An 11,453-nucleotide genomic window follows, 5' to 3' on the forward strand; every position below is an offset into this window, starting at 1 on the left:
CGCTCTTCTTTGTTTTACAGAGACTCGGTTAAAAACATTGATTGCAGAAAAAGGGTTAAAATGGAACAAATAATATATAATACACTTTGGAATCCATGATGACACATTTCATTTTATTTATAAAGTGCTTTTCAGGAAACTCAAAGAATTTACAGAACAATAATAAAACTGTTGATTTGGACCAGATTAATGAAAACAGATTATATAATAGATAAAAACACTGCGTTACAAAATTAGCTCAAAAGCAGAAGAAAGAAGCTTTAAAATTGTTATCTGTTCCTCTTTTACATAACATTTTACATAATACGACAAGATGATGGTTGTTTTTTTCTTTGAGATTTGCGAATTACAATTCTGATTAGTTTGCGATACAGTGGCTCTAGTTTTCATACGACTGGAACTTTTCCACATTTTGTCACGTCACGACCACAAACGTGAATAAATTCGATTGGGATATTTTATGAAAGAGCAGCACAAAGTGACGCACAGTTGCATGACGATACATGATTACTAGATTTAAAAAAAAATAGATAATAAACAGAAAAGTGCTGTGTAAAAGTATTCTGGAGCTCTCTCTCTGTCACAGCTGAAAGTCTGTGGAGGTTTGTCTCTGACACTTCTTCTCATTCTTCTGTGTGAAACTGCTTTGACGCCTGATGCACCTCCATGTGACAGTGGGACAGAGGGTGTGTCCAGAGTCATGTGACCTGTTTTACACCACACTGTGTGTCACTTTTAGGCCAAAACGTTCAGTTTTGCTCAGGCCAGAGCAGCTTCTCCCACATGTTTGCTGTGTCCTCATGTCTTCTGACAAACTGCAAACAGGACTTCTTATGGCTGTTTTCAACAGTGGCTTCTTCTTCTGCCGCTCTTCCATAAAGGACAGATTTGTGGAGACGAACAATCCTGGACAGATTCCTTGTCCGCAGAGCTCCTCTAGAGTCCCCCTGGAGGAGCTGTGGAGCACTGCAGCTCCTCCAGAGTCCTCCTGGAGGAGCTGTGGAGCTCTGCATCTCTGCAGGACCTGTACGTCTCCAGGACTCTGGGACCCTTGTCACCCTGGACATGGACTATTTGAGCCACTCCCTTCAGGCAGGAGGCTACTCCCCTCAGGCAGGAGGCCACTCCCCTCAGGGAGGAGGCCACTCCCCTCAGGCATGAGGCCACTCCCCTCAGGCATGAGGCCACTCCCCTCAGGCAGGAGGCTACGGTCCATCCGGACCAGAACCTCCTGCCACAAGAACAGTTTCTTTCCCTCTGCTGTTGGACTCATGATCTCTTTATAACTGTCACTTAATAATCATGTCATCAACCTGTCCATTTACACTTTACACTAGTTTTTACACTACTTCTAACGCTGACTAAACTGAATTAAATGATGCGAATATATTCAGTATTTAGTATAAGTCATTTATCTTCTATAGTTAACTCTAACCTTTTCATGTTGCATCTTTTTGCCAAAGCAAGTTCCTAGTTTGCGAATTTTTGACAAAGACAAACCTTTTTCTGATCCTGATTCTGACTTCACATTTGTGTGCCACTTTGTGTTGTCCTTTCACAAAAATGCCAATACATTTTAAGTTTGTGGTCGTGACATAATGAACTGTGGTTCCAGGTGTTGGAACACTTTTGCAGCCGCTTTATCTCTGTCACACTTCTCAGTCACACTCTGGAGCTCTGGCTTTGGAAGACGGTGTCGGCGTATGAAGCTGCTCCAGGTTGGCTCATGGTCACAGTGTCATCTCACACTTTCAAATAGTTTACAGTAAATTGTCCTCTTCTTTTTAGATGTACACGTAAAACACGGATACGCCAGGACTAAGAGGATTATAGAGTGTTGATGTACATCCTGCTAATCCCACAGATGCTCCTGACAATGAACCTAATCCCAGCAGTTGTCTTCTGCTCTGTACATGAACACAGCCATGGATTTCCTGACAGGGACAACCAAAAAGCCACGTTTCCACTGATTCAGCTGAAACATCTTGATTTTTTTTGTCCAGTGTCCAGATAACTACCTTTTGAAACCTTTTCACAGTGACTCCAGGGGTGGTGACTTTTATATTGAGGCGACATGTTGTAGCAAAACAAAGCTAGCTCACGTTAGCATCAGCTGTTTCCTGTTTATCGACTGTGACTCGACAAGAGAGGTTAAAACAAAGTGAAAAATAAATGCAGAAAAAGCTGAAGAGAAACAGGAAGTAGTTTCTTGTTTCCTCTAGCTATAAACTCACAGCTCTGCCTCTGGACCCAGAGCCACGCCCTAAACATGGAGCCACACTGTGTTTGGGGGCGAGGGCCGTTTGATACATGGCAAATGTCTCCTCCACACTGGACCTTGAGTTGAAGTGTCATGTTTGTGTTTGGTTTCAGCGGAGGGCGTTCCCCAGGTGTTCTACTTCGGCCCGTGTGGGAAGTACAATGCCATGGTGCTGGAGCTGCTGGGCCCCAGTATGGAGGACCTGTTTGACCTCTGTGACCGGACGTTCTCACTCAAGACTGTCCTGATGATAGCCATTCAGCTGGTAAGTACAGACCACTGCTGGAGAGCGTAGCCATCAGGGTGTTCCCCTCTCTGACGAGGCGTGTGCGTCCAAAAGTCTGTCCAATGAGACCGTCCAAATGTCTGTCCAATGAGACCACCGTCACACCGGTGCGCCTCACTTTTATTCAAGATCTGTACTCTTTAAAACTGACTTCAGCAGCCTCTGAGCGCAGAGAATGGCCCTCACCTCTGTTGTGGCTCCTTATTGAAGCTGTGTAAAGCCGTGTAAAACCTCAGCCATGGCTCGGCTTAGTGTGTGGATATCATTTATTTGACGCTTTTACGCTCGCGACAGTGAGATGCACATACACACATGTAAGAACCCGCGCTGACCACCAGGGGCACCCTTTTACGTGAATAAATATTAACGCAGGAGCCGGGAGGATGATTAACACGGACGTGCTTGTCCTGACTGAGTCTGTCAGTGACGCAGCATAACAAGATATTTATTTTGGTTCTCTGCCATAGTGATTAACAAAATATGTTTTTTTAGATCTTTTGGATGGGGGGCAGAAGTCTTCAAAGTGTTGCATTTTGGAAGCTAAAACCCATGAATAAAGGGTGCATAAATTGTCTAAACCTGATCAGTAAGAGGAATCAACACTGGTATTGATCTAGTCAATTCCCATTCTTGCCTTTATTCACTGTAGTTTTTATATTACTCTGATCTGAGTTGTTTTGTAAAAATAAGAAAGGAATCACAAACTATATGTTAAGAATAAAAGGTGCACCTAAATGAAGATGTAGACGCAGCAGTGCAAACCAAACCGAAAGCTCATTTTGGAGGCCTGGCTCTGTTTCTAACCTTCAGACTCTAAATCCTCTTTGGACCTTGTTTGATTTCTGTTTTTGTTCACATTTTGTTACACTTGTCAGCCTTTTCCACATTGATGCATCCTGTGAACTGTATGTTGCCAAACACAAAGGCATTAGACTGAATGTTCTAAATAATAAATCAAATCTGAGACTCTGATTTCTTTGTTTTCTTCAGCTTTCTCGAATGGAGTATGTGCACTCTAAGAACCTCATCTATCGAGATGTAAAACCTGAAAACTTTCTGATTGGGAGACAAGGGAACAAAAAGGAACACATCATTCACATCATTGACTTTGGCCTGGCCAAAGAATACATCGACTCAGAGACCAAAAAACACATTCCGTATCGGGAGCACAAGAGTCTGACCGGCACCGCTCGATACATGTCCATCAACACACACCTGGGGAAAGGTACGGCCTGTACATTATGTTATAGTCACTATAACTTATCACTCACTGTCTCTGTGTCTGTTGCAGAGCAAAGCAGGCGGGACGACCTGGAGGCTCTAGGACATATGTTCATGTACTTCCTCCGAGGGAGTCTGCCCTGGCAAGGACTCAAGGTTTGTCTGCTGTCACGGCCTCTCATAGAGGTTTTTCACTTCTCAAAGAAATGTCTCCAAGTTCCTCCTGTTGTACAAGGTGCAGGGGGAAGTAGAACTGTCCTGGACTGTGCTTCATGTTTCTACAGGGGACAATCCACATATTTATTAAAGACTTTCCTGTCCATCGTATCCAGTTAGTGCGTGCGGCTAAGTTACCAAGACACAAGACCTGCTCTGTTTGACAACATGACAGGGAAATGCATTATGGGAAACATACATTGCTCCAAGGCCGTGAGGAAGATCAGGACACTTCAGCTCCTCGTCATGAACGCTCATGGGAAGTGCTCAGTTCGGGGACTGAGACGGGGCCAATGTAACGTCAGCAAATGGGACTAAATGTGTATGTAAATGTGGATTTTTGTATTCGTTCAAGCCATTATCTTCTTCTGAGAGTTCAGCTGTCACTCAGTCAGAGCCTTACAAAAGCTGCCGTAGTAGAAGTGGGTGGTGGGAAAGGTGAGGTTTGCGCAGAGTGGTGTGTTAAATGAAGAATTACTGAATCGTCACTGGGATGAGCTCCCGCCCCGGCCCTTGTTCAGTCTTGCACTTTTCCAAACCTTCTCATTAGTTTGAGATTAAAAAAACCTTGATTCAGTGACATTGTCTTTCCAAAACTCCTTGGCAGCTGACGCAGACTCGATTAGTGGGACTGATGGTTGTGATTCATAGTGACTTCATAGTGACAGACTGACATGATCTACACTTCTGTTCTTCAGGCCGACACACTGAAAGAACGATATCAAAAGATCGGAGACACAAAACGAAACACTCCCGTTGAAGTACTGTGTGAAAACTTCCCAGGTATGTCAGTATTTGCTCATAAATAAAACATATTTACTACATTTAGTTAAACTGTTTTTGTATCGTGTCTGTTTTCAGAGGAGATGGCCACTTACCTGCGTTATGTGCGGAGGCTGGACTTCTTTGAGAAGCCGGACTACGAGTATCTGAGGACGCTCTTCACTGAACTGTTCGAGAGGAAAGGATACACGTTTGACTACACGTATGACTGGGTCGGACGCCAGATCGTAAGTCACCAGCACACGGACTAGTGCCAACAGGACGTGCACTTTAGATCTTTGCAATTAATCTCAGTCAAAATAGAACTTCTGATCTGGACTGGAGACATGTCCCTTTTCATGGAGCTCGTAAATCACAATAAAAGCTAATAAAACTGTGAATGCAAAGAAAAATAGTAACAGACATTATTTTTAAATATAAATGAGCAGAAAATGCTTTAACAACATATATGAACTATGCCTGTCCAGAACAAAGGGCCACGCTCTAACAGTTGTAGATCACACATTCACTCTCAGTTTAATAATATTTCAATAAACATGCACATTCTTTATTGCATTCAGATAATTATTCATTTCCTCCCGCTTGTTCCTGTTCGGGGTCGCGGGTGACTGGAGCCTGTCCCTGTGACTTTGGGCTTTAGGCGGGGCCCACCCTGGACAGGGGCCAGTCTCAGGGTTACCATAGAGACAGAGACACAGACGAACATTCACTCCCACGTTCATTCACTCGTCCCTCCCACGTGGGACGAGTGTTTGGACGGTGGGAACTCCACCGGTAACACAGGGAGAACATGCAGACTCCACCCAGAGAGGTCATGTGACGCTGATCTGTGATGCTCTCTAACTGCTCTGCCACCGTGCATGCCTTGGATAGATCGGCGTGGGAAAAAAATGTCTCAAAACAGATGCTTGAATTGTAATATAACCCCCATTTTTGACAAATTGAAGACTTCAAATTTCCCAAATCAAATCTACAACTTTTGAAAACCCTGCAGAGATAATGATGTACACAATCGTGATGAAAAACTATACAAAACTCAAATCGGCCAACAATTACCTTCAGAATGAAATAATAATGTAAATCTCAAAACTTTCACACTCTTTCTGTTTCAATCTGTCTTAATTTATTTTGGTTTGGTTTCCCCTGTAGTTTAGTTTAAAGTTTGAATTGTACTTGAATTAGGTGCAATGACATGGGTGCAGTTGTGTCCCTCGCCAGTGGAAGAGGCGCCAACATGAAACTGCAATTCACTGTTAATGTGTGCAGCCCAGAAAAGACAAATATGTCTTTATAATATCCATTTGAAAAGAGATTAAGGCATATTTATAATGGTATTGTGCAGCTGCAGTGCCTCCACTTTCATGCACTCAGTCCTGTCCTGTTGTGTTCCAGCCCACTCCGGTCGGCTCGGTCCACATCGACTCCGGAGCCTCGGCCATCACACGAGAGAGTCACGCGCACAGAGACAGACCCTCGCAGCACCAGCCCGTCAGGAATCAGGTAAGACACCGCTAGAGTCAGACTGCATCAGGAACATCAGGTACGACACCGCTAGAGTCAGACTGCATCAGGAACATCAGGTAAGACACCGCTAGAGTCAGACTGCATCAGGAACATCAGGTACGACACCGCTAGAGTCAGACTGCATCAGGAACATCAGGTACGACACCGCTAGAGTCAGACTGCAGCAGGAACATCAGGTACGACACCGCTAGAGTCAGACTGCAGCAGGAACATCAGGTACGACACCGCTAGAGTCAGACTGCAGCAGGAACATCAGGTACGACACCGCTAGAGTCAGACTGCAGCAGGAACATCAGGTACGACACCGCTAGAGTCAGACTGCAGCAGGAACATCAGGTACGACACCGCTAGAGTCAGACTGCATCAGGAACATCAGGTACGACACCGCTAGAGTCAGACTGCAGCAGGAACATCAGGTACGACACCGCTAGAGTCAGACTGCAGCAGGAACATCAGGTACGACACCGCTAGAGTCAGACTGCATCAGGAACATCAGGTACGACACCGCTAGAGTCAGACTGCATCAGGAACATCAGGTACGACACCGCTAGAGTCAGACTGCATCAGGAACATCAGGTACGACACCGCTAGAGTCAGACTGCATCAGGAACATCAGGTACGACACCGCTAGAGTCAGACTGTATCAGGAACATCAGAAGGACATTCATGTTCCTGGTTGAAGCTTTAGTCTTTGGAAGTTGATAACGACAGTGCTCAGTCGAAATAAGACTATCAGCGAATGGGTTTATAAAATTAAACCAAACCATCAAAATAATACATGTCCTATTTTGCTAATCGTAGTTGTTACTTGGACTCTACAGACTCACAGACCGTTTCACTACAATATATTATATATAAAAATATAATATTGCATATTCTGTGTCCTGAAGCCTTCAGTCGCCACAGTTCAACCTTTATTTGGTTCAAAATGTGCTGGTATTTCAAAAGTAATCGTTTGACTAGTCGACTAACGGTAAAAAACAATCGGGGCGTAGCTAACTACTAAAGTACTGCTGAGTACCTAACTACTAAAGTACTGCTGAGTACCTAACTACTAAAGTACTGCTGAGTACCTAACTACTAAAGTACTGCTGAGTACCTAACTACTAAAGTACTGCTGAGTACCTAACTACTAAAGTACTGCTGAGTACCTAACTACTAAAGTACTAAAGTACTGCTGAGTACCTAACTACTAAAGTACTGCTGAGTACCTCACTACTAAAGTACTAAAGTACTGCTGAGTACCTAACTACTAAAGTACTGCTGAGTACCTAACTACTAAAGTACTGCTGAGTACCTAACTACTAAAGTACTAAAGTACTGCTGAGTACCTAACTACTAAAGTACTGCTGAGTACCTAACTACTAAAGTACTGCTGAGTACCTAACTACTAAAGTACTGCTGAGTACCTAACTACTAAAGTACTGGTGAGTACCTAACTACTAAAGTACTGGTGAGTACCTAACTACTAAAGTACTGGTGAGTACCTAACTACTAAAGTACTGCTGAGTACCTAACTACTAAAGTACTGGTGAGTACCTAACTACTAAAGTACTGGTGAGTACCTAACTACTAAAGTACTGGTGAGTACCTAACTACTAAAGTACTGGTGAGTACCTAACTACTAAAGTACTAAAGTACTGCTGAGTTGCAGCGCCGGTGGAAACTGCCTGACACAGACACTCCAGCTTCCCTCAGGCCAAGTATCGTATCGTTAAAGGTATCGGAACAAACCCAGAAGCACACAGCGACACTTGTATACGAGTAGTACGTGTCATAGCAGTACTGCAGTATTACTCAGGCCCGTGTGTGGTTTAGAGACAAACGAGGCAGAGCTGGAGTTACAAGCGTGGTCACCAACAGCCTTTAATCAATATTATGGATTATAGGCTGTTGGTGATGCTCAATCGAGAGGACTAAACTTACTATCCGAGGTGGGTAAAATATCCAACGATTATATTCAAGTAAGAGTAACTTTACTTCAAAATAACATTAGAAGAAAAGGTCCAAAGTAGGGATCCAGTAGTGTAACATCTGATATGTCAACATAAAGCTTTTGTCCCTTTTTTTGTCACCAACGATTTACTATTGATGGAAAGATCCTTGTGTTTTAGAGTCTGTACAGTCCAGATCACAGCCACGTTACACCCAAGTGTGTATCCAAGGAAACGTGCGGCTTACGCTGAATGTTTCCATACAGACTTGTTTCTTACAGAAGCTAATGAAAATGGCCTTTACAACTGTATTGTAGATAAATAGGCCTTACAAAATAGTTACTGCAGCAATAGTTATTGGTTTCAGGTTGAAATCTCTAGTATTGCCTTAATTCTTTTGAATTTCCCCAGAATCTCGGATCAGAAAGAGCAATAAAAAGGGTGAAATGGGGTTTGGAAACTCGGCCGCACAACTCTCTGCGCTTCCACGTGTGGGCGGGGCTTCATGCTTCTGGCCGAAGTCTTGATTTACTTTAATTCACTTTTTTTATTTCACTTTTTTTTGTCCTTAATTTCTCATGTCGCTTTGCATGTTTCATGACACGGTACACCCGAATCTGCTGCTTCTCCTAACAATCTCTCCTCATCACTCCTGCCCCCACATCCACTCCTGCTCCTGCTCCTCCTGCTCCTTTGGCTCCTGCTCCTCCTGCTCCTTTGGCTCCTGCTCCACCTGCTCCTTTGGCTCCTGCTCCTCTGGCTCCTCCTCCTCCTGCTCCTCACTTCCTACTGAACCTGAGCAGACGGCGTCCTCTGAGCGACGAGGGGCTTGGGAGGTGCAGCCATCGCGACAGGCCAACTCCTCCTACCTCAGCTCCCACCTCGCAGCAGACAGGCACGGGGGCTCAGTGCAGGTACCACCCTCCCTCCTCTGTCCTGCCCGGGGCACCAGGGGCACATCTGTCCTGCCCGGGGCACCAGGGGCACATCTGTCCTGCCCGGGGCACCAGGGGCACATCTGTCCTCACGCTCACACGGCTGTGACTGTGGAACTTGATAGTAAACACCTAAGGTTCCTCAAATCAATGTTCTGTTCTTGATTGTTTTCCTATGAAACTATCTGTACATTCAGTGTGATTTAAAGTTACTCTGTGTAACTTTCTGGAAATTTAAAGCCATTATGGAGATATTTAAGTCCCAGTACGTGTCAGGTTTGTGGAGGTGCAAGCTCGCTCACAGTTAGGACACAAAAATAAAATCATGCTATTGTTTTTGCTACTGAAGGGCCTTTTAAGTTTTCTAATTTGGAAAACTATTCATTCTCAATGAAAATATCCCTGTTCTAACCAGCGGAACATGAACGCTTTGCTGGGAGAATGTATTTTCGAATGATTTCAAATCAAGGATCAAGGTTTAGGCTGTACCTGATATCTACAGTTTTAAAGGAATAATAGAGGATTAAGGCTGCCCCAAATAAATTGTATGTTTGCTGTAACCCAACCCAACATTTTTCAAGTGGGTAGGTAAATTCTTTCTTCTTTTTTTTTAACTTTGAAGGCAATCTGAGTCTCATTTCTTTCTGAACAGCCGAGTAGTTCTCCCACATGTCAATTGTTCCCTACGTGCTACTGCACACCTGCAGCCTCGTTCCCAGGATAGCAGCTCGTTTCCATGGCAGCACATGTGTGGTTGATATGTCTGTGTGTTTAGCGAGTTCCTTCAGTTACAGGACAAACGTGACGACTGTGTTCGAGCTCAGAAGAGACGGAAATCTGCAGAGACGAGAGATGATGCGATCAGTCGTGCTAATAAACAAACGCACGTGTAGAGGCGGGGCTGTAGAGGCGGGGCTGTAGAGTTCTTCTGCACGAGGGTTGATGGGAGGCGGCGTCTTGGAAACTGTTGTTTCCAAGACGCCGGGGATGGGTGAGTGCATAAGTGCATTTAAAAAAAAAGGGACCAACAGTCGCTTGAGTTCTCAAATCAGCAAAAAATCCTCTATTATTCCTTTAAAATCTCCCTTTGCAGGCGTCCACATGTGCTGCAAACCTCCCTAAAGCATCTGAACGTCTTAATTCTTCACTGCGACGAGTTTATAAGCGCTTTTCACAACTTTCAGAGCCTAGAGCAAAGGTTTGCCGCTCTGGTAAAGCCAACAAAAAATAACATGACTCATTTTCACCCAATATATCTGTTATATAGCCATAATTGTCAATCAAAAGGTTTGGGAACTGCCTTTTTACCAAATCACACCTTTAAGCAGGCCCTAACTCCAAACCCCTGGCCACAGGACAGATCTGCCCCCGTCCCCCTGCCCCGCCCTCCCTCTGAGCCTGCCTGAGACGTGCTGGTGTTCTGCTCGCGTGTGCATGGCACCTGGTGATTCTGCTCTAGATCCAGGGTACAGTGTGGCTTCGTTTTTAACGGCAGCCTCTGGGGTTTCAGCTTCAGGAAGAGCAGAGCTGAGGGGCCTGGGGGGGGGCACCGTGGTTCATGAAAGTGAGCATTGGAGTTGAGAAAGCTTTGTTTACTTGGGTGTACTAGAAGTCATATTCATTTACATATTTTACAGTTAATATACCAGCCAATACATTTGTATTGTGGTGAGTCATTTGTTCAGAATAGATCACAAATGCTTAGTCCAACGAGGTTCATTAGTTTTAAAGGTTCTTTTTTCAGACCAGAGTTTGTTTGTTTGGACTGCTCTCGCGGTCTTCTTCAGAGTGGTCACATGATGCTGCTGTGGCGTGTCAGCTGAGTCGCACAGGATTTGGCGTAGTTTTCCTACAGGTAGAGGAAGAACGATGGCGCCATCTGCAGTTCGACATACAGTTTCCCAGGTGTGTGAGAATGAAGAGGTTCCCTAGCCCCGTTTATAGCCCCGTGGCTAGATTGAAGCATTTCCATTGCTTCCTTAATTGTCGTTTAGCTCCACCCCATTCCATAATGTGGTTCTCTCTTTTACAATTTTTATTTATTAATTTTATTTTTATTTTTGTAACTCCTGAAATCACAACAGGGAACTGGGAACAGATGAAAGAATGTTCATAGGGACTTGACACTGTCCCAGCATTCCGTGTTCTTAGACAAATGTCCCAGAGTCCTCTGTCCTTAGCTCCTCCTTCTGCAGGAAAAACTACAAAACCTCCTTGTGAAAAAGTATAAACCTGGAGGAGTTCTACAGTGAAGGAGAGATCTGACTCTCACAGACGAGAGAGAGACAGAGGAG

General features: G+C 44.4%; 1 protein-coding gene across 4 annotated transcripts in view; it reads left to right on the forward strand.

Annotated features, from left to right (window-relative positions):
• The window catches only part of csnk1g1 (casein kinase 1, gamma 1), a 50,827-nt gene that overhangs the window by 18,570 nt on the left and 20,804 nt on the right, over positions 1–11,453 (forward strand). For 2 of the 4 annotated variants that reach the window (XM_072464866.1, XM_072464867.1), the window contains exons 5-11: positions 2,374–2,525; positions 3,537–3,771; positions 3,838–3,923; positions 4,682–4,766; positions 4,845–4,993; positions 6,159–6,266; positions 9,028–9,138. In XM_072464866.1, coding sequence (XP_072320967.1) covers positions 2,374–2,525; positions 3,537–3,771; positions 3,838–3,923; positions 4,682–4,766; positions 4,845–4,993; positions 6,159–6,266; positions 9,028–9,138 — 926 coding nt within the window. The remainder of the gene's footprint in view (positions 1–2,373; positions 2,526–3,536; positions 3,772–3,837; positions 3,924–4,681; positions 4,767–4,844; positions 4,994–6,158; positions 6,267–9,027; positions 9,139–11,453) is intronic. The other 2 variants (XM_072464868.1, XM_072464869.1) reach the window with 1 other exon arrangement.

Source organism: Eucyclogobius newberryi, unplaced genomic scaffold (genome assembly GCF_026437365.1).
Source record: "Eucyclogobius newberryi isolate DKJ021-1_F unplaced genomic scaffold, fEucNew1.0.hap1 SCAF_5, whole genome shotgun sequence".
Taxonomy (NCBI): domain Eukaryota; kingdom Metazoa; phylum Chordata; class Actinopteri; order Gobiiformes; family Gobiidae; genus Eucyclogobius; species Eucyclogobius newberryi.